Source organism: Bufo gargarizans, chromosome 6, assembly GCF_014858855.1.
Source record: "Bufo gargarizans isolate SCDJY-AF-19 chromosome 6, ASM1485885v1, whole genome shotgun sequence".
NCBI classification, from domain to species: domain Eukaryota; kingdom Metazoa; phylum Chordata; class Amphibia; order Anura; family Bufonidae; genus Bufo; species Bufo gargarizans.
This window is the reverse complement of record NC_058085.1, coordinates 145,588,837-145,612,277: the sequence shown is the minus strand read 5'-3', so window position 1 is coordinate 145,612,277 and position 23,441 is coordinate 145,588,837. Positions and strand designations below refer to the sequence as shown.

The following is a 23,441-nucleotide window of genomic DNA, read 5'->3' as shown; positions in this document are numbered from 1 at the left end:
TATTGCCATACTCTTTGCTGCTTTACGCAGGTGTATCTAACCCCAATAGGTCACCTGCCAACCTTATTGGGACAATCCCAGGAGATAGTCGCCTGGTGGCTCCCCTGTAGCGAAGACCAGTTGCCTGTATAGGGGTTAAAGAGTGAAAAACAGGGGATTGTGGGCATAAGTGCAGAAGGATGCCAATATGAAAACTGCTTACCTCCATGCCCAAACGTATCTTGTATCCAGGCTACAGGTGGCCCAGCAAGGTTCTTGAACCTTCTTTCAATTGTACAGTTTTCCCCCGATAATTTTATCCTCTCGCTCTAATATTGTAATCACTTACATACAGTATATCATCAATACATTCACACCTAGAAAGTTTCATTCCATTCCAACAACTTCTTGGTGAGTTTTTTTTAATGAGTGTATATGCAAGCAATTGGCTCCAAAGTCAGATTCACATGGGATTGAATTCTACTAGCTTTATTGCATTCTTGTATCAGAATCTTAATTCCTGATTGTATTGATAACAGAGCTTAGACCAGGCACATTGTTAAGCAGGTCGGAACTGAATATGATTATAATAGTCATTTTCATTTAAAAATTATAGCTGGAATGAAACATGGATTAAAGCAATAATCAGTCTATGAAAACTCATCCATTAGGTCATCTGTAATGACTGATGTTACCGTGAAATGGATATTTCACCGTGACCTCCGCAATGCTACAGCTCCACACAACCCTATAACAAAAATAAGTTTAAAGAGGTATTCTGGTTACTGCAGGTATTCCTCCTCCACAGTACTCCGCAGTCGGACTCCTACTGATCCCGTCTAGGTCTTGTGGCAGTAATTTAAATGGCTTTATTATGGAGCTCTGAAACCAACCATACTCAGACACTGGAAGGATGCCTTTATGTATTCCCAAGGTGTAGGCCCAGCTGTATATGTCTTATGTCTCTCCATGGATTGTATACTTGTGCTTATTTGTATATCCGGCTCAGTCAAAGAGAACACATTATGGAAATTAGGATCCATTAGTAAACTTTCACTAATGTCTTACATAGCACCCCACACACTAACATCGCAGGACTTTCAGTTAACCCTTAGGACATGTTCACATATCAGATCACTGAGGACGATTTTGGCGGCGAAATCCATATGTATTGCAAACCTAGGGTCAACCACGGATTTCAGCCATGGCAAAAATGCATGCCGGATTTTTCCAGCGTATATTATTGCCATGTGAGTATGGCATATTGCCCTGCTTAGTGCCATGCAGCAAAGTCCAGCAGTTGGGAATATATTATTAAATGGAGATATACCTACTTATAAGGTTGGATTTAGGGGCACACATTTTCATTGGGCCATGTGTCCCATCCTTCCATCGAGAATACAGCAGTCAGGTGTCTACGGTTCTTCTATATACCGTAATCTTTACTCAGACATCAGAAACAACTTTTCTTCTATAACTGTCTGCTTTTTTTTTTTTTTAGATGTTTCTCAGCAGTATAAATGACAGCAGCCATTTTGAGCTGCTACGGGGCAGTAATGTAGTCACAGAGTCACCCAGGCTGCATAGAAACGTTGAACGGCTGTTCTCCCCTACACCTCTCTGTGGCTCCGTACCTGGCAGCCTAGGTTTGGAAGTGTAGAAAATCAGCAGTTGCCAAACTACAATTCCCAGCATACCTGGACAGCCTATAGAGATCCCCTTGAAGTCATGACTATGAACCACTGCATTCCTTATAGTGGTTGTCACCAGGGGCATAACTACCATAGTGGCAGTCCAGTCTTAGGCCTCATGCACACGGCTGTGTTCCGCGGCGCTTCATGCATCCGCTGCTGTACAGTAATACACTAGTATAGTGGCCTAAGTCAGAATTATCTCCTCTTCTACTGGAGATGAAAGCTCGGTCAGGATTCTACCCTCTAAAGCATGCATCCTCAAACTGCGGCCCTCCAGCTGTTGTAAAACTACAACTCCCACAATGCCCTGCTGTAGGCTGATACCTGTAGGCTGTTCGGGCATGCTGGGAGTTGTAGTTTTGCAACAGCTGGAGGGCCGCGGTTTGAGGATGCCTGCTCTAAAGGAACAACTTTTAGCAAATGAAGCAGTGGAAAAATGAAACCCTTCTGTCCTGTGTGGGTGAGCTGGTTTGATCCTTGCTATGGGGCCCTTACTTCTCTATGTACGCCACTGATTGTCACCTATTAATCCTGAATGGCAGATCTTCCTAGCAATGTGGCGATCAATAGATCAGAAGTCAAGCAAAGTTCCAGCATCTCCAGTGCAATTGCAGGACTTGAAGATGTCTGCTACCTAATATAAAGCGAGTAACTTGTTTAGAAGCCTGATCTTTGACTTTTAGCTTTATTAACACCTTATCAGTCCAAAGAAGGAGATGCCATAATGGATGGATAATTTTGAGGAAAGGCTCATCAAAAATGTATAAACCAGGCTTTAAGGATTGTAAGTAGAATTCATCTCCGGAGCTAATGCCATTTTATTACTCAGCCACATTTTAATAGTTATGATGTATAGATGATCGTGAAAGGGGTTGGCTCATCACAGACAACTCCATTAATAGGCCAGCGGTAGGGGCGATCTGTGGTTGACAACCACAGGTACAGCTGCCGGACCCAAGGTTGTCATGTGCTGATCATTTCCCCAATATGATGTTTTCTTCTCCGCCTGCATCTAAGGCTTCGTTCACATAACCGTTCAGCCTTTCTGTTCTCCTGCGGAGAAGGCACATACCTGAGCCAAACGGAGCCTAAGGACCCCATAGACTATAATGGGGTCCGTTATATTTCCGCTCAGAAGATGAATTTGAAGCAGAGACAAAAGTCCTGCGCGCACAACTTTTGTCTCCGCTCCAAAATCATCTCTTGAGTAGAAACATAACGGACCCCATTATAGTCTATGGGGTCCTTAGGCTCCGTTCGGCTCAGTTATGTGCCTTCTCCGTCCTTTCCGTTCTGCTCCTAAACGGAAAGGCTGAACGGTAATGTGAACGAAGCCTAAAGCAAAATACAGAATTCATTTTTTTGGTTACCACAGGGCAGCTTGTGAGTTCAGCTTGTAAGTACAGAGTTAGAGCTATACTGTAAGGTCACATGTTTGACAACGCAGGGGATGTAACTGCTGTCTGTTTCCCATGGCAACCAACAGACAATCGGAATCCTCTGTGTATATGACTAGTGCTTTGCACCTTACATGTAAGTTGGTCAGTTCGGTAGCACAACTATTGGTTCTTCTCACAAAATGATGACTTCATATGACATTGATTTGCTTGGAAACTCTGCAAGGATGCTACTTTTTGCTGATCTAATAATGATTTAGCAACCGCTGCAGGGGCCGCATGAAAATGTTCTTTTGCAGTAAATATGCATTTCTGAAGATACACTGAGCTTATAATAGATGCCAGTACGGCTTCAGCAGTTGCAGAGGTTGATTGACTTCCTAGGACGGCCAAGGTGAACTAGATTTTATCATAGCCGACCCGAGAATAAAGTCAAGTTCACATGCAGAGGACGAGTGCTGGAGGATGATTCTGCTATAGATAGCATAAGATCTAATATCTTATTTTCTTCATTGCCTGTTTTGTCAAGAACACCACGAGACTAATGCATCCCACTGGCCTTAATTCCCTGCAGCCACCACAAGGGGTAGTTTAGGAGCCTACGATTTATAAACTGAATTCAATGGTAAAACAGTATTCAGTTAATTCCTAAGCTGTAAGTTGCAGGTAGGCAGAATTCCAGACTCCTTTGATGTGTAAAAATCATGCAGGCGGTAGGGGGACATGGAGAGTTTGATGCCTTACAGCCGTATATCTACATTACATTTGGGTGTGCTGTTGTAGACTGTATGGGGAGTAGATGCATTTATAGATGGGACTGTAGAAACCTGTCTCCAAGAACATGCTGCTAAGACAGGTCAGATGATCATAATCGTCTGTATAAAACATGGCTGCTTTATTCCAAAAACAGCTTCACACCTGTCCATGGGTTGTATCTGGCATTGCAGCTCAGCTCCAATGAGGGTGAGCTGTAATACCACATGAGGTAGAGCGCACAGGACAAGGGTTAATTTCCACAATTAAAGTGGTTGTCCCACGAAAAATATTCTACAGTTTTAAAACAAGCACCTGGATCTGAATACTTTTGTAACTGCATGTAATCAAAAATGTTGTATAGCCACTGAGTTATTTAATAAAATGTATCTGTATAGTGCCACTTAATTTCTTATTTCTTTGTCCTGCTCACTGAGATGGCCGCACATGCTCAGTTTCATCCTTCAACTGCCTCCTGAGCTGTGATAGGGAGAGCATGGACACGCCCCCTTAGCGGCAGCAGAAAAGACACTCCCCTTGAGCTGTCAGCTTGATATAAATCTAGCAGAGCAATGAATGGGGAGATCTCTGGATCCATGTGAGGTACAGGGCTGGGTCTAGCTTTGTTATAAAGAGATTGTCATGTACTATATGATGTCTGATTTTAATTTTTTACATTAATCATGGGATAACCCCTTTAAGATGCAGATTACTGTACAGAAACATAATTACTGTATAGGGCCTAAGACCAACACTTCATCTCCAAGGAATTTTAACAGAGACTGAGCCAGCATGATGATACTTTAATCTGAGCTCAGAAGTAAGTAGAAGTCACTCTGCAGATTACTGAAATGATATAAGGATTCCATCTATTTATTTATTCATTCACCCCTCGTTTTTAAAAAATTTCCTTACAGAAATTTTTGAATTTTCTTTACTTATTGTGTCCTCCTCTTCTGTAGGTGGCAGAATTGCACAACAATACCAGGCCAAACAGCTTCCTTTTTGTTGCCTGTGTAAAGCAGAACAGCAGTCCAGAAAATATCTGCCCTGGGCTTTGAGTAACATCAGTTTGTCCCTGCCTCTCGCTGTCACTGCTGTGCCCCTGGTCTCTCCTGGCACAAGGCAGCACGTCTGATTGGCAGGCCATGTATTGCTCCTGTGGAAGTGACAGTGTGGTGGGCATGTCTGTAAAGCTTGTCGTCTCCCCCTCCCCTCCATGCTGAGAGTTATTTATAGTTGTGACACAGGAAGGATTGATGAAACCCAAGCTGCCGTTCCAGCGGCTCATGTAGCTCCACATATGACACATAGAAAACACTGGGATCGCTCTATGTGGCTTTCTGTCCAAGTGGGGAGCTATTTAGTATTTACTCACCTAAAGCAGAGAAAGCAGAGCTGAGTATAGGGAGACTGGCAGCTGGCAGGTAAGGGCATCCTGGACTGATTGCAGCTTTTTACATAGGCCACGAAAAGTGCAAACTCACTACACAGTTTTATATGTGTGATATTCCTGTATTTACTGTAAAGAATCCATATAGGAAACTTAATAGACCCCCTTCAATAACATTTTTATCCAAATTATGCACAGTTGTTATTATACTGTACAACATTTCACTTGGACTTTACTAGGATTTTTGGAACAATTTTCATTGGCTGTAGACTCTTTGTCCATATGTTGCATGTGTACTCATGTCCTAAACCTCTGGTGCCTGTAATAGGGAGTCACCAAGCACAGATCAGAGCATTTTACAGGATAATAATGCTGAACTAGAGGGTGATCAGTTGTGCTGATTCATCCCTTCAAATATTTTTATAGTGGTCAAGGCTCAGGTTTTTTTTAAGAGATTAAACTCCTCAAATTTAAAACTCTTTTTTTACTCACTTATCTGGAGGAGTCGCTTGCCTTTCTGTAGGTGGTCAGCAGCTCAACAAGCACCTGCATCTCCCAGTTCGCTCTTCTGGTACCCACTTCCTTTCCTGCATAGAAATTAGTCCCTCGCATACAGCCCCAGAGATACATATGGCATATAATGCACCCTGAATTTCATTCTTCACTGTCTAGAGAAATATAGCTATATGTTTCTATGAAATTAGAAGTAGGGATGAATGAATGAAAGGTGTCTGGACCACTATAATACTTAAAGGATTGTCCCATGAAAAATATTCAGTTTTCAAACCAGCACCTGGATCTGAGTAGTTTTATAATTGCATGTAATTAAAAATGTTGTATAGCTACTGACTTAATCAATAAAATGTATCTGTATAGTGCCACTTAATTTCTTATTTCTTTGTCCTGCTCGCTGAGAAGGCCGCACATGCTCAGTTTCATCCTACAACTGCCTCCTGAGCTGTGATAGGGAGAGCATGGACACGCCCCCTTAGCTGCAGCAGAAAAGACACTCCCCTTGAGCTGTCAGCTTGATATAAATCTAGTAGAGCAATGAATGTGGAGATCTCTGGATCCATGTGAGGTACAGGGCTGGTTCTAACTTCGTTAGAAAGAGATTGTCGTGTACTATATGATATCTGATATAAATTTTTCGCATTGGTTATGGGATAACCCCTTTAATAGGAAATGTTCTATTAATTGACTAGTGATACTTTTTATGGGAGAACCCCTTTAAGACATAGAGCTCTAATTCCCTTGCGTAGACTTAGTAAGTCACCACTAAAGGGAATTTGGAAGCTTTCTTCATACACACGTATAAACCATAAGCTCATAACATCCCTCTAGTGGTGACTGCAGGTAGCCAGAACATTCTTATTTAAGAGGGTATTCCAATTGCAGCAGGTTGTCCCCTGTGCACTGGATCAGTGGGGGTCTGACCACTGATACCACTGATGTTCACAAGAATAGGGACTCACTCAGTTCAGTGGGGCCGAAAAAGTAGGAGTTCCGTACTTCCGTTCCACGGCCCCACAAATAATATAGAGTATGTTCTATTCTTGTCCGCAATTGCATTTTCTATATAGTGCCGGCCCTGTGCGTTCCGCAAAATGCGGAGTGCACACGGCTGAAATCCATGTTTTGCAGATCCACAATTTGTGGACTGCAAAACACGGCACAGTCGTGAGAATTTACCCTTGAAATGTTGGCCCTTGGATCTTGTCCATTGCTGCAAACTCCACCCAGACGTGAACTTTGTATTTCTTGGAATTTTAGGGGGAAAAAAAGAATAAATAAATATACAAAGATAAAGGGGATCATTTATGAATAGATACACACCACTTTTTGGCGTAAATCTGGCGTAGCTTCAGTTGCAAAGGGGATTTGCAACCAAATCGATGATTTCTTCCCCTTCCACGCCATGTATGCCAGTTCTAAAAAGAAAGGGGAGTGGGGAAGAGGGCGGGGCCAGTAGAGCATTCTCATTTAGAATTTTCTGTGCCAGTTTTTGGCGTAGAAAATTATCTTAAGGCTATTAGGTGTCGACGGTGGATGAACCTAACGCTGGTCTTAATAAATGACCTCAAAGGTTTTAGTTGGATGGTCGTTGTGGTGATGTTTACAGTGGAGAAGTGTGTCCACAATGATTTTCTGAAGTAGTTTATAGACCATCAGCTTTTTCCCCATGAAATGAAGATAGCAGAGTGGACATCTCATCTACACAATTGTGATTGCCCAGCTATTTGGTGGCACCCACTGCTGTCTGTAGCTGCATTTTAAAGAAACCTGTTATGTGCTTAGCATTAAATGTAATCCTGTTACTGAGACCACAGCTAAATGACTCCACTAAATGAGGCGCGATAATGGATGACGTCTCATCTATCAGCTATGGGCAGTGGGTAATGCTCTGCAAAGAACCGAAATGAGGAGTATTTGGGGAACAATTTGTTGATATGGCATTCCTCGTCTTGTTGGTCTCTCTGCATTATAAAAAGTTACTGGATGTGTATTTCGAGGCACTGAATCAGTCAGAAAATTCTGGCCTGTAGAATATTTAATATTGTCATTAATTTGTATATTTTTTTAAATTAAATCTAAATCCGATAGGTAGAAACTTTTCAATTTTGTTTGTTTATTGCGCATGTGCAGACCTATGTTTCCCCTTGTATTCTGAACCTGCTGTCATACTCCCTTCCATCGGTCCTTGGTTATTGTTAACATACAATATGGTAGGTTGTCAAGAAGGTGGGGGCAAATGGAACCATAACTGCTGGATCAGACTACACAGAACCTATTTGTAGTCTGTCGCCATGGAGATGCATGGGTTTACACCAGGGCTGTAGAAACAAAATGTTACAAATGATGTTGGATTCCCTCTTTGGCTAGTATGATGTGCTTGTATTATCTGTTTCTTTTACCTGTATACCTTTTTATGGCATGGGTTTTCAGAAGCGTAACTTGTGGCCACTGGGTCTTGATGCAGCAAAGACAAAGGTAACTTCATCACTCAACTGCAGCCACTGACCGAATTAAATTCCCAGGAGCTGCACTCGCAGAGCTTTTCAATATTGTCCCTATTCTGCCAGCCTGTATAGATAAACTGCTGACTCTCTGGAGTGTTTTAGAGAAGGGGGAGCCTGCAGCCTTAAGATAAAGCATTCGCCATGTCATGAGGATTCCCTGCTGGGTGAGATAAACGGCAGAGTCCTCCCTTTGCATTTATCTGTCTCTTGTAGAGCTTTCATACACAGGAGATATTGCCCATTGAAACACAAGTGTCTTATTGCACTGGGGCCCATTTCATATAAGGTAGGTGTGGGGTTTGGCACTGTGCAGAGGGACTTATAATAAGATTTTTATTGCGTCTTCACGGCAAAGCAGTTTTAGTGTAGTTTTAAACTGAACTTAGCATTGCATTCGGGTTTTCATGATCTGGGTTTGGGCTGGCGAGTGTCAGAGAATATTGTGCATTTTATTGTGTTCCTGGAACAAGAAATGAGAGAAAACCTTCTACCCTGTTATAGGCAGTACAAGGGTTCCTGGGGTATTTTTAACCATTGATGTGCCGGTTTGGGACTGACCTGAAGGGCTGGAAATGCATAGTGGTGTTTGCAGCTTTTCATTTAACCTGCCAATGTGAAATATTAGAACTGGCACCTATGCATGTGCATTTTCAGTTATGGTAATTGAAATTAGATAATAACTTGAGCAAAGTCTCTGGATAGTCTTTTTTTTCCAATTCAGAATAGCGCAAGTAAAAAAATAAAATCTGAATTAAAGGGGCTGTCTTACAGTATCTATTAGGGATATGAACATCATAAAAGTGGCACTTCCTTAGGCGCCCCTGTCTATAAGCTAGAGCAGATCACCAAGCTAATAGGCATCTTCTCTTGTTCTGCTGGTCTTTGTCTGTTCATCTAATACATTCAGGGCTGTTTATTTCAATGACCGCATATAATGTCACATTTATGCTGCAAAGCTAATGAGTAAATTCAGAGATCTGCTAGGAGTCTGTCTCTCTGATGGTCATCTGTTCGCAGGTGCAGCTCTCATATGAAAGGGTGGTCTGTGATGAGACAGCTCCTATAACTTCACCTAAATTTGGCACGATTAAGGCTGGGTTCACACGGGCGTGTCCGGATTAGGTCCGGATGCGTCCCGGTGTATTGCGGCAAATCCGCGCGATTGGGTACGCAATTGCAGTCAGTTTTGACTGCGATTGCGTTCCGATGTTCAGTGTTTATCACGCGGGTGCAATGTGTTTTGCACTCGCGTGATAAAAAACCGACTGTGGTACCCAGACCCGAACTTCTTCACAGAAGTTCAGGTTTGGGTTAGTTGTAGTGTAGATTGTATTATTTTCCCTTATAACATGGTTATAAGGGAAAATAATAGCATTCTGAATACAGAATGCTTAGTACAAGGGCAATTGAGGGTTAAAAAATAAAAATAAATTAACTCACCTTGTCCTCTTCATCGCGCAGTTCCCGGTCTCTTCTGATGAGCTGTCGGCTAAAGGACCTTTGGTGACGTCAGATCACATGCTCCAATCACATGGTACATCACCGTGGTGATGTACCATGTGATTGGAGCATGTGATCTGACGTCACCAAAGGTCCTTTAGCCGACAGCTCATCAGAAGAGACCGGGAACTGCGCGATGAAGAGGACAAGGTGAGTTAATTTATTTTTTATTTTTTTAACCCTCAATTGCCCTTGTACTAAGCATTCTGTATTCAGAATGCTATTATTTTCCCTTATAACCATGTTATAAGAGAAAATAATACAGTGAATAGACTGTCACCTAGCAACCATGAGTGAAAATCGCACCGCATCCGCACTTGCTTGCGGATGCTTGCGATTTTCACTCAGCCCCATTCATTTCTATGGGGCCTGTCCTGCGTTACAAACGCAGAATATAGAGCATGCTGCGATTTTAAAGCATTGCAGAAGTGATGCGTGAAAAAAATCGCTCATGTGCACAGCCCCATAGAAATGAATGGTGCCGGATTCAGTGCGGGTGCAATACGTTCACCTACCGCATTGCACCCGCGCGGAAATCTCGCCCGTGTGAACTCAGCCTTAGGCTGAGTTCACACGGGCGAGATTTCCGCGCGGGTGCAATGCGGTAGGTGAACGTATTGCACCCGCACTGAATCCGGCACCATTCATTTCTATGGGGCTGTGCACATGAGCGATTTTTTTCACGCATCACTTCTGCAATGCTTTAAAATCGCAGCATGCTCTATATTCTGCGTTTGTAACGCAGGACAGGCCCCATAGAAATGAATGGGGCTGAGTGAAAATCGCAAGCATCCGCAAGCTTTTCACTCATGGTTGCTAGGTGACAGTCTATTCACTGTATTATTTTCTCTTATAACATGGTTATAAGGGAAAATAATAGCATTCTGAATACAGAATGCTTAGTACAAGGGCAATTGAGGGTTAAAAAAATAAAAAATAAATTAACTCACCTTGTCCTCTTCATCGCGCAGTTCCCGGTCTCTTCTGATGAGCTGTCGGCTAAAGGACCTTTGGTGACGTCAGATCACATGCTCCAATCACATGGTACATCACCACGGTGATGTACCATGTGATTGGAGCATGTGATCTGACGTCACCAAAGGTCCTTTAGCCGACAGCTCATCAGAAGAGACCGGGAACTGCGCGATGAAGAGGACAAGGTGAGTTAATTTATTTTTTATTTTTTTAACCCTCAATTGCCCTTGTACTAAGCATTCTGTATTCAGAATGCTATTATTTTCCCTTATAACCATGTTATAAGGGAAAATAATACAATCTACACTACAACTAACCCAAACCTGAACTTCTGTGAAGAAGTTCGGGTCTGGGTACCACAGTCGGTTTTTTATCACGCGAGTGCAAAACACATTGCACCCGCGTGATAAACACTGAACATCGGAACGCAATCGCAGTCAAAACTGACTGCAATTGCGTACCCAATCGCGCGGATTTGCCGCAATACACCGGGACGCATCCGGACCTAATCCGGACACGCCCGTGTGAACCCAGCCTAAGGGCTCTTTCACACTTGCGTTCTTCTGTTCCAGCTTAGAGTTCCGTCGTCGGGGCTCTATGCCGGAAGAATCCTGATCAGGATTATCCCCATGCATTCTGAATGGAGAGAAATCCGTTCAGGATGCATCAGGATGTCTTCAGTTCCGGACCGGAAGGTTTTTTGGCCAGAGAAAATACCTCAGCATGCTGCGCTTTTTGCTCCGGCCAAAAATCCTGAACACTTGCCGCAAGGCCGGATCCGGAATGCCCATTGAAAGGCATTAATCCGGATCCGGCCTTAAGCTAAACGTCGTTTTGGCGCATTACCGGATCCGACATTTAGCTTTTTCTGAATGGTTACCATGGCTGCCAGAACGCTAAAGTCCTGTTTGCCATGGTAAAGTGTAGTGGAGAGCGGGGGAGCAGTATACTTACCGTCCGTGTGGCTCCCGGGGCGCTTCAGAGTGATGTCAGGGCTCCCCACGCGCATGGAAGAAGTGATCGCATGGATCACGTCATCCATGCGCATGGGGCGCTCTGACGTCATTGTGGAGCGCCCGGGAGCCGCACGGACGGTAAGTATACTGGTCCCCCGCTCCCCACTAGTACTATGACAACCAGGACTTTAATAGCGTCCTGGCTGCCATAGTAACACTGAACACATTTTGAAGACGGATCCGTCTTAAAATGCTTTCAGTTCACTTGCGTTTTTACGGATCCGGCGTGTAATTCCGGCAAATGGAGTACACGACGGATCCGGACAACGCAAGTGTGAAAGAGCCCTTTGGGTACTTTCACACTAGCATTTTTCTTTTCCGGCACTGAGTTCCGTCAAAAGGGCTCAATGCCGGAAAAGAACTGATCAGGTATATCCCAATGCATTCTGAATGGAGAGAAATCTGTTCAGGATGCATCAGGATGTCTTCAGTTCAGTCATTTTGACTGATCAGGCAAAAGATAAAACTGCAGCATGCTAATGTTTTATCTCCGGCCAAAAAACTGAAGACATGCCTGAATGCCGGATCCGGCATTCAAAATACCGAAATGCTGGTTCCGTTCTTCCGGTCTGCGCATGCAAGGTTAAAAAAAATTAATGCTGGATCCGTTTTGCCAGATGACACCGGAAAGACGGATCCGGCATTTCAATGCATTTTTCTGACTGATCAGGCATTTTGAAGACTGATCAGGATCCTGATCAGTCTTACAACTGCCATCAGTTGGCATACGTTTTGCCGGATCACTCTGCCGCAAGTGTGAAAGTAGCCTAAATTTACCTATATAGGAGTTGCACTTTTTGGCTCATGGCACTAGTTGTGCTAAAATTTGTAAGATGAACAGAGGACTGGCACTGCGCAGGCATGTCCACATGTACTGGCCAAAATTTGCAGCAGTACAGTCTGCACCAAATTGTTCTGTTTTTGCTGTGGTTTTAATTGTGGAAATATGCTACAGGTTTGCCATAAATTGTACCCTCTTCATTGCAAAGGGTGAAATCGACGGCAGATATCCGATTCCACAACAGGCATTGATATCTTGCGGATTTAAAAACCACACAGCATGTCACGGTATGTACAGATTACAGTGCTGACACTTTTTCAGTGTGTGGATGAGATTTGTGTGGATTTTGCCGCTGCAGATTTTGGCCAGATACTTTGCAGATTTTCTACTGCTGTAAATCCATAGCAGCAAGGGCAGACTGACCATAGACCCTACAGGGAAATCTCCCGATGGGCCAATGCCCAGGTGGGCGCCGGAGCCCTTCTCACGGCTGCCGGACAATTACATAACAATCTGATGCTCTAAGCATTAAAGGGATTCTGTCACCTCCCCTAACCCAAAAAACGATTTTAAAGCAGCCATGAAGCACAGCTTACCTTGATTAGGCTGTGCTCTTTTATCTTGTAATCCGTCCAGCAGTTTCTGCAAAAAACGACTTTTATTGATATGTAAATGAGTCCTGAATGTGCCCAGAGGGGCGTTTTGTTCCTCTTAGAGAGCCCAGTACCACCCCTCTTACAGTGCCCAGCCCGCCTTCCTTGTACTGTCTAACCGCCGCCTCCAGCCTGCCACAGCCTCTCCTCCCTCTCCTCCCCTCCCTCACGCCGAACGAACTTTCGCACAGGCGCAGTACCCACTGAGGGCTGCGCCTGTGCGATCAGCAGGAGACTGAGGGCAGGAGCTTCATCCTCGTCACTGGGCATGCGCCGCGCCCAGTGACGTCCGATGCTCAGTCTTCCCTCAGTCAGCAGGGAAGATCGAGCATCGGACGTCACTGGGCTCGGCGCATGCCCAGTGACGAGGATGAAGCTCCTGCCCTCAGTCTCCTGCTGATCTCACAGGTGCAGCCCTCAGTGGGTACTGCGCCTGTGCGAGAGTTCGTTCGGCGTGAGGGAGGGGGAGGAGAGGGAGGAGAGGCTGTGGCAGGCTGGGGGCGGCGGTTAGACAGTGCAAGGAAGGCGGGCTGGGCACTGTAAGAGGGGCGGTACTGGGCTCTCTAAGAGGAACAAAACGCCCCTCTGGGAATCCCTTTAATTATTGCTAGCACCATCTGCTAAGTCCAATGTCCGCTGGTGCCCTCCTGAATTCAACTGTATCACCGTCCTCAGGACAGTGGTACAGTTGAATATTGTGGTAAAGGTAACAGTGCTATTTGGTTCTGCTGGGGTGGTATTTTGTAAAGCATTACAGTATTGCAGGCCATGCCTGCTTCTGTTGTCCCTGCCTACTTGTGTTTCCCCGCCTTGTGTCAATTTGGACCCGCCTACAACATTGGACCACTTTTAGGTATTTCTCAGGGCCGCTTTAAGTTCCCAGTCCACCCATGCATAGTAGACCCGCTACCTTTGGCCATACACTAATTGGGGGGCTCAGGCTGCAAGGGGGTCCTATGTGTAAGAAAATGTATCCAACATTTCTTAGAACAAATTCTTCTAAATTGACTCCTAGAAGTTTATTTGGTTTTCCTTTTCTAGTTTGGGTATTCTTGGGTATATTCCATAGATGCCTTCTGCTGGCCTCTGCTTGGGCTAAGGGTTCCTTACCCCTTCGCTCCTGTATGAGGCATGGGACATGACAGCCCCTGCACATGCCACATAATGGTTCCAAATAGAGATGTAACTTTTTTTTTAAGCTGTGCTGTATTAAACTGAAAAACCTCATTCCCAAAACACTTGTTCCCCGTATCTGGGTCATAAACTGAAGCAAAGGTTTCCCTTGAAGCATTTTTACCACTTCAAACGAAAGCAGCAGATATTTCTTAGTCTTTGGTATATGTCTCCCCGGGTGATGAGAGACTCAATACATCTTGATGCCGGTGCATGTTTTCTCATACCCTGACAGTGAAATATGGTAATAAAATGGCTCCAGTCCAAACATGGCTGCAGTGTTTTCGCCTCAGCAGACACCTCATCCTCCCATTGAGCTGATTTATCGGCAGCTTCTTCATTTTAATACGTCTCGTGATGTATCACTACCTTGATTTTTACACCAGGCTTACTCCATCCATGTTGGAGAGAAGGTAGGATTCCGGACATTAAGGAGGGATCTTTATGGGATTAAGGTCATCCCTATGTTGGTTCCCTTGATAGTTTTGGCGGGAATATTTCCCACCATTTTTCGTGCCTGGGATGGCAACATGGATTTGATTGAGGTTGCCCCCGCTTGGGCAATTTTGCCCTGGTGTGGCAACCTTTATTTTATTGGTTAAAAGTGTGGCCAATGACAGTGCTGGATATTTTGATTCATTTGCCTTGGTGACAAGGCTGTGATTGGTTATGGCATAGGAGCTTGAGGGAATAAATATGCGGGTGCAGCAGAAGCTGAGACGCTACCTCAACTGAGAAGATAAGAAGATCGTCGCTGCCCCGCCCGCCCTCCCAATATGTTGTTTTGTTTTTTCGGGTCATGGCTTGTTCTAAAGTTTATGGGATATAAGTTATTGATAAATCTTCAATTTGAGCTTGAGTTTATGGCTGAGCTCGTGTATTGTTTTTTATCAGAGTTTTTAATGAATATGTTTAAACTGAGTTATGAATGTTATTTATTAATTAAGAAAAGGCCGTGGCCAATTTATGAAAAAATTATTTCCAAACAAAAGTAATTGGTTTCAGTGCTTTTATTTATATTTCTTAATGATATTGTAAGTAGGGGTATGACTTTTTATCCCGGAAGCTCTTATGTAGCGGCATCTGAACAGATCACAATACAGCTTTTTATGTGGCAGTCAGAGAAAATGGCCTTCATTAAAATAGATGTAGACATTATTTACAGCTACAGCCCCATGTTACCCATAAATGCTGGGAGCACATGACTCATGAATCTCATTCTCGGGGGTCTATAAATACTGCACAGATTACTGAGAGGCGCCTCAGTCTGCTCTGAAATACACACAGCCTTGTAGAAAAGGACTCTCTCCGTATTTTAGTTTTGTCAGAGGGTATGGAAAAAGTTAACTACAAAGCTGGCAGTCCGCAGCACAAGTGGCTTTTTTTTGTATTGCCGTGTATTGCTGAGTCTTTAGGACCTTGCAGTTTATGGGCAGATGGCAGATCTGTGTGGTTTGTGGGTTTGGAAAAGTTCTTGCTCTGATCCCGTTTGGACACCCATGTGGTGAAAGTCTGGGGTCACCTCACGTTTCTAGCATCCACTTACAGATACCCAAAAAACGTATGCAAGCGAATGCCAACGGAAGGACATCCCTTTCACATGGACATGAGTGTTGGATATGGTTATATGAAAATGGGTCTTGTTCCCTTTTTTCGTCTAGAGAAGAACATAGAAATTAAATCAGTCCCGCACAATGGGGAGAGTAGTTACAGATGCATTCACAGAAGCATGGCAAGGCCGTGGTCTCCAAAGATGTCTTGTTCTGGCAGAAATGTATGCCCCATTTTAGAAGGCTACAGAAAGTCTTGCAGATGGACAGTGTAGTCTTCTGTCTGAGGATAAGCATCACAGAGAAATGGTACTGTCATGTGGGCCCACAGAAACCCTTCCAGGTCCAAGGCTGGACCAGTCCACCATTGTGTTCCCATACATTATAATGCACAGCAGTGTTGGACTGGGCCAACCAGAGAGAATAAATCTTGAGGCCCAACCTCTATATCAGCAATAAAGGTTAATAGGTTTTTAATAAAGAAATAGGCCATAGTGGTAGGTGATTAACTCTAAAGGCAGCCATTTGGCATCAGAGTCTGGTCCCACTAATGGATCACCTTGTACTATGGTGGGCAAGTCCAGCCCTGATACACAGTGTATTATATCCTCATCTTTTAGCCATGTCCAGAAAAAAATGTGATACAGATTCCTGGTCAGTAAAGACAGAATTAACCAATGGAAAGCAATACCTTATGTTTTTTATAGATGCAGAAAAAAATCTATTGCAAAGAATCGAAAGTGTTGCAAAGCACCAACATTGGAATATAGGCTTTCCTGTGCGCCCCCTTTCTGAATTCATGGGAACCTTAATTTGTTGTATCCTACATTGATGAGGTGCAATATGGGTAAAGCAGTGCTTCCTGTAATATGCACACATATTATGCAGATACCATGTAAATTGAATGGAGTACAGTAGTTTATCACCATATTCTTAGGGAGTAGCTTGCAATTTGCAATGGGTTTTTATTACTCAGATGCAACTCTCTGTTAATCACAGATGATGTTACCTCTTAGAGTAGAATAACTTGAAGATGCAGCTTTAAATCCTTCATCGCTAAAATGTCCACATTAATAACTCTGATGTCAGTATTAGTTGTTACAGACTGTGGCATGTATCCTGTCTGTGCACTTTCTCCGAGCACAGTCATTGCGCTCCTTCTGGTCCATGGCAGCCGCACAGTAATTGACGTTTCCCTATGGGTTATGGAGCCAGGCTTGTAAAAGTACATTAATGTCTTTGAGATTTTCCTGATGCCTCAGTCTGTCTGACAGTGAAATATAGGAGCTAGATTTGAACCTCGGCACATTATTGCCATCTTGTCACCTTTGTTGGTACTGCAGAGGTAGCTGCTGGCTGTCATTGGTGGTTGTCTATTGCTTGAAGCTTGATTAATGTATTCTCTTGTCTGTTGCCTAGGTTCACCATGACTGAGCAGTATCAGGATTATGATGCAGTGGGGGACCACGCCGGTGATGACACCAACTCAGTAGTCACTGGTGGAAATGATGGCGGTCACGTACAAGAGGGTGTCATCAGGCTGCCAACTGCATCACAACATGGAGATGGTGAGTGGATACTTTACACAAGCAGGGCAACAAGCAATGGTGTTGTCGTTGGCAACCAGTTAGTTTCCAACCCTATTTTTCTGGTTAGTAGATCAGAGCTGCTGATATGTGTAGCTGTTATGCAAGCGGGTGAGGACCCACTGCGCCACTGAGCACCTATACCCTGGAGGAGCTTAACTAAGTAACTACCTCTGATAGGATAGTCTTGGGTAACTACCCTTAGTCTAGGGTAGTTACCACTCCAGAACAGTCCCCGGGTCAGTGGCAGCTGACCTGAGGGTCAGAGATACCGGTACAAAGCACATAGGCAAAAGACATGGTTAGAAAGTCCGCAGTCAGGGCAGGCAGCAATCAAGCAAAGCCTGTAATCGAATTCCAAGGTCAGGGCAGGCGGAAATCAAGCAAAGTCCATTTAATCGAGAAGCAGGGTCTGTTACACAGTAAAGCAGAAACAACAGGAACACCTTCGCTCACAGGAACTAGACAAGGCTAGGAACCAAAAATGCTCAGGTGCCTTCCTGTAGAAGGAGACTTCTTTAAATACCTCCTGCAGACCAGCCATAGCGTGGGGAAGATAGGAGGCGTGTGCAGGCTGCCTCACATAAGGAGGAGAGTCACACCCTAAATGCACACAAGGAACTCTGAGCCAGGAGGGAGATGCTGGTGGCAGGAGTGCAGACCCCAGCTAAGAACCCTGCTGCCCATGTCTGTCAGCATGGCGTGCAACAGCGAGGCGGAGTGAGGAAGCCCCGGCGCCCCTACCTGCGTGTGAGGACAGAATCGCAGGCACGGGGAGCCAGGTTAATATCCACCAGTAAGCTTGTGGGAGACAGATGGCACTGAGAAAAACACATCCTTGTAGATATAAATCTTAATTAGTCACAATTAGTGTAGTATTTAAGTGTCCTTACAATATGAGATGGCACCATGGAGGTAGCCTTTGGCATTTCATAGATTTTTAAGTCCTCTCCCAGTCATCATTGTTTGTCTTTAGATGTCACTGTTAATGCTTCTCTGAGTTTCCACTATATTTCACAATCCTTCGAAGCCTAAAAATGTCTCCTTTTATCTTGATCTTGCTGACGCCCCCTGCTGTTACCATGGCAGAACTACCTTGTTATACATTGCCTCCCCTTTTACTAAACCACATCACAATGGCTCCTCTTGCTGGCATTGAAGAACTTTATGACCCCATTGTGGATGGGGAACAGTTTTTCTGTAGTTCCTCAGGTAAGGTCTCCTATCTACTTGTAGGAAGTAGTGGTCATTTAGATCCTGTGTGTGTTTAGATGTGTCCATGTAGAGTGTAGAGAATATTGGGGCAGATTTACTAATACTGTCTAAAGGCCCCCATACACAATGCATTGTGAGCTGAACCCACTAATGTGTATTAGGAGCTCCTGACTCTCCCTGATAGATGAAAGGTAGCTGGCAGGTAGCTTTTTCCTCTCTCCCCAGTGGCAACACATATATACTCAGCCAAAACAAGAGTGTCTCTGTATGGGGGAGTCAGGGGAACTTGGTAAAGATAACTGTCAGCTGAACAATGTGAATGGCCAGCTTACAGAGGTTGTCCAAGATAATTAAAAATCTCGGAAAAAAGCCACAACTGCTATAAAAGAAAAAACAAAACAAAAAAAAAAAAACATGATATATTCATCCCTTTCTCAAGCACTGTTCTCTGCAGTCCAGTTCTCCTGCTACTGTATACGACACATGACCGCTGCAGCCAATCACTGTCCTCAGTGGTCTACAGCTGGGGACAGTGATTGACTACAGCCGTTGCTGTTGCTGTTTGTGAACAGACAGCATCAGAAGTATATGACCAGAATGGAGCTGGAGAAAGGGGTGAGTATATAATGGATTTCTGTTTTAAGCAATTTTAGGGGCTGTCTTAGATTTGTTATTATCTCCTTTAGTGTAAACTTAGCCTATACACTCTAGATTTAACCACCATTATCTACAGCCACTTCTCACGTCCTGAGGATAGGGCATCAGTATTAGGAGCCTGGAAAACCCTTGTGTCGCAGCCTAATAAATGTGGTTTGAGTCATAATTCTGGGCCATTCGCATTAATAAATCTACCCCATTGTATGAGGTCTGGAATTGTGACATTCTGATAGCATAGTTTATTACATTACAATATTGTAGGCGTATTCACTTACTGATTGTTTTATAATTAATATAATGTATACTTAGTCTAAAGCCCAAGTCATGTTTATCTTGAAGAAGATTTGCTAATAAGCCTGAGTCATTCATGCCGCATAGTATATTGATGGGGTGGCACATACTGTATAGCACTGAAGTCAACAGTGAATATGGCATTGTTACAGTAACTGCAGCAATGGACTACAAACAGAAAAGACCCTTATAAAAAAGAATTCAGATTTTTTTTCTTGCATATATTTTTATGTGTTTATGTTTCACTCCTGCTTTTGGCTTAAAGTGTCACTCACCTTTCAACAAATTTTGCATTAATCAATAGTAAGGAGTGTGCACACGGGGAAACACCATTTCTGGACATTATATCACTTGTATCTGGCAGTTTTCCTCTGTGCATAGTGAATGTCTAATTTGCAGTTCACTCAGACCTGGCGGGTGGAGACTAGCTGCCATCCACTGCACACAGAAAGTAGAGGAAAATCGGCTTCTTAACCTTCTCTTATGCACTCAGAGGAAGCATCGGGATCATGGAGGACATTACAGAGAGGTACTGACCTGTATGGTTGTGAATAAATCACTTAAAAAGTTTGTATCTCACCCCATGTATTGTAGCTCCAGCAGTCTGCTTGTCTGTCTGTGCTTCTGTGCACCCCCCTCCCCTCTCCATAGACTTACATAGACATATGTAATATGATCCTCCTGTGAAGCTGGTCTGTCTTGGATGGGATTAAGGCATTTTTCAAAGTGAAAAGTAATAGCAAAGGGGGGTGTAAACAGCTGATGACATGAGAACTAGACATTTCTCACTGATAAGACATATTACAAAGTTTCTTGTGGTCGCTTGTACTGTTGATTCATGCAAAGTTATGTGGAACGTTAGCGACTATTTAAAGAATAAATGGAAAAACATAAGTGTTAACGAAGCCTGTGTTGCACTGTCTAGATTTATTAATGGGAGTTTTCTTTTGTAAGAATGTTTTGCTTTTACCTCAAGTTGCCACGGGTTTGAACCATGGATTTTGATTCCGTGGATTGTACATTGCTTGAATGTGTTACATCATTTTTTTGACCACACATCACACTTCCTGAACAAGTCAATATGCGCTAACAAACACTGCAAACCTGTGTCAGGTGCTCATAGTCAGAGAAGGTTTGTAATCTTCCATTCACTGACTGCAAGAAGAGATCTTGAAGGTGGTGAAGAATTGGTACGCAAAGAATATTAGGAAGTTGCAACACTTTTCATTACTCAGTGATTGAAGGGTTTTCGTGGAAGTACATAATAGGGACATACATTAGGGACTTCAGAATTTTCTAAAGACCTTACTCCAAATTGGACTTTTCAGTTGTTCGTAGCTGAGGTGCAGTGCCAAACATATTCACAGGTACAGTAGGAACAAACCACTGTGCTCTGGACCTACCACAAATAAACATAAGGATAAGACATCAGTGTAAATCCCTAAAAAAAACATTGAGATCCTTAACGACTTATGAAGAAAATGTAAACCATGACGTACATTTTTGCCATGATTATCTCAGGTGCTGTCAGTGCACCTGCTAGTTCTGCATTAGCAGCAGCTCTATAGTACACAACCCTGCTCCTGCAACAAATGCCAGGATCGTAAGTAACCCAGATCCTGGCAGTTTAACTCCTTATATGCTACATTTAATGGCAACTGCAGTATCTAAGATGTTTGCACGAAGGAGCTCATGTGAGGGCGTCATGGAAGCTCATTGGTTATTTTTGTAGCCAGGGGGTCCTAACACAGGCCACTGGGTCTCCCAGTGGTATCTGCATATTAGGCGACGCCAATGGCAATATATTATATTTGACCCTAGATGGCAGCAAGAAAACCTACACCTCATTCGACAAAAACAAGCTCTCCTTCTGCTACATTGGCAGAAAATTGAGAAAGTATGCAACATCAAAATGACTTTTTTTCCCCATGAAATACATTTTTAATGTGCAAAAAGTACTGAAATGTAAATAAAAATATAACTGTACATATAATCATAGGTCTTTATTTGATAATAATTAATTCTGAAGAGTAGACCTCACTTGCTGTTTCCACTATGGCTTGTCTGTCTTTATGCCAGTCCAAATACCCCAGGCACAGGTCTTCCACATTACCCTGGAGATCAGATTCACATTTCAACATTTGACCGGATGCACTGGCATTCCATGTTCTTTTCACCCTCTCTGTTACTAGGACAGAGCTGTGCCCAAACCAGAGGACGCAGGAAATAAGTTAGAGTTTCTTTTTGTTAAAGGGAAACCGGCTGGGCTCAAACGTGAAAGTGCAACACTAGTTCACTTGTAAAAGTTTAAAAGTAATATGTCATTAGAGAATAACCTATTGAATCAAGTTTTATTTCTTTAGACTTTTTTTAATGATTTTTTTTTTACATTTTTCTTGTCTATATTTTTAAAAAATGCAGACATTTTTCCTGACATTTCCTTTTCTGTGGAGACCATAAAAACATATACAGATCGGTAAAAGAAAAAGAGAGACAGGAGGCAGCGCCTCGTGTGTAGAACCGTTTGATAGGTTAAAAACAACAATACACTGATTGTGCTTTGAATCACTTATGCTGGTATAAGCCTGTCCAGCTTACGGGGGTGTCTGCTGCTGCTGCCAAGGTCCTTACCCGTTGCCGTAGGATACGGTTTCAGGGATATGGCGGATAGTAGATAGATTGAAGTAATTGACCTTTTTGGAAACGGCGCTGCTGTAGAAGAAGTCAGGACTCGGTAGATAAATAAAAGTGGATCTTTTATTACTAGTTTCGTCTATGCGTTTCAGGGGCGAACTGCCCCCTTCATCAGGACAATAGAGGTCTATGTGTGTCATTCAATCTATCTACTATCTATATACAGATAACACAGAATCCACCATTCACAATTAGGGTCCATTCACACGTCCGTTGTTTCTTTCCTGATCTGTTCCGTTTTTTGAGGAACAGATCTGGACCAGTTCTGTACCCATTCATTTTACATGGGTCCTGAAAAAAATCGGACAGCTCAATGTCTGATTTTTTTTTCAGGACCCATTGAAAATGAATGGGTACAGAACTGGTCCAGATCTGTTCCGCAAAAAACGGAACAGATCAGGAAAGAAACAACGGACGTGTGAATGGACCCTAAGCAATGGTCAAAGCTTGCCTCCTCCCCCTCCCTGCACAATGATTTTTGTACAGATCACAGAGCATACAGTGCCTATTCACCCCCCTTGACTTTTTTCCAATTTTGTTACATTACAGCCTTAAGTTCAATGTTTGGTTAATCAGAATTTTATGTGATGGATCAGAACACAATAGTCTAAGTTGGTGAAGTGAAATGAGAAAAATATATAAATAAAACTATTGTTTAGAAATAGAAAACAGAAAATTGGCATTTTTAGGAAGCCCATAAAAAGCTCTGGTGCAACCAATTACCTTCAGAAGTCACATAATTAGTGAAATGATGTCCACCTGTGTGCAAACTAAGTGTCACATGATCTGTCATTACATATACATACCTTTTTTTGAAAGGCCCCAGAGGCTGCAACACCTAAGCAAGAGGCATCACTAACCAAACACTGCCACGAAGACCAAGGAACTCTCCAGACAAGTAAGGGACAATGTTGTTGAGAAGTACAAGTCAGGGTTAGGTTATAAAAAAATATCCAAATCTTTGATGATCCCCAGGAGCACCATCAAATCTACCATAACCAAATGGATAGAACATGGCACAACAGCAAACCTGCCAAGAGACGGCTGCCCACCAAAACTCATGGACTGGGCAAGGAGGGCATTAATCAGAGAGGCAGCACAGAGACCTAAGGTA

At 43.3% G+C, this 23,441-nt stretch overlaps 1 protein-coding gene across 13 annotated transcripts in view; it reads left to right on the top strand.

Moving 5' to 3' along the window:
• Positions 1-23,441, top strand: part of MAPT (microtubule associated protein tau) — a 75,272-nt gene that overhangs the window by 14,892 nt on the left and 36,939 nt on the right. For 3 of the 13 annotated variants that reach the window (XM_044299354.1, XM_044299344.1, XM_044299351.1), the window contains exons 1-3: positions 8,462-8,522; positions 12,717-12,795; positions 17,304-17,452. In XM_044299354.1, the coding sequence (XP_044155289.1) occupies positions 12,788-12,795; positions 17,304-17,452 (157 nt within the window). In that variant the 5' untranslated portion in view covers positions 8,462-8,522; positions 12,717-12,787. Of the gene's footprint in view, positions 1-5,088; positions 5,251-8,400; positions 8,523-12,716; positions 12,796-17,303; positions 17,453-23,441 lie in introns of those variants that run through there. The other 10 variants (XM_044299347.1, XM_044299349.1, XM_044299346.1 and 7 more) reach the window with 7 other exon arrangements.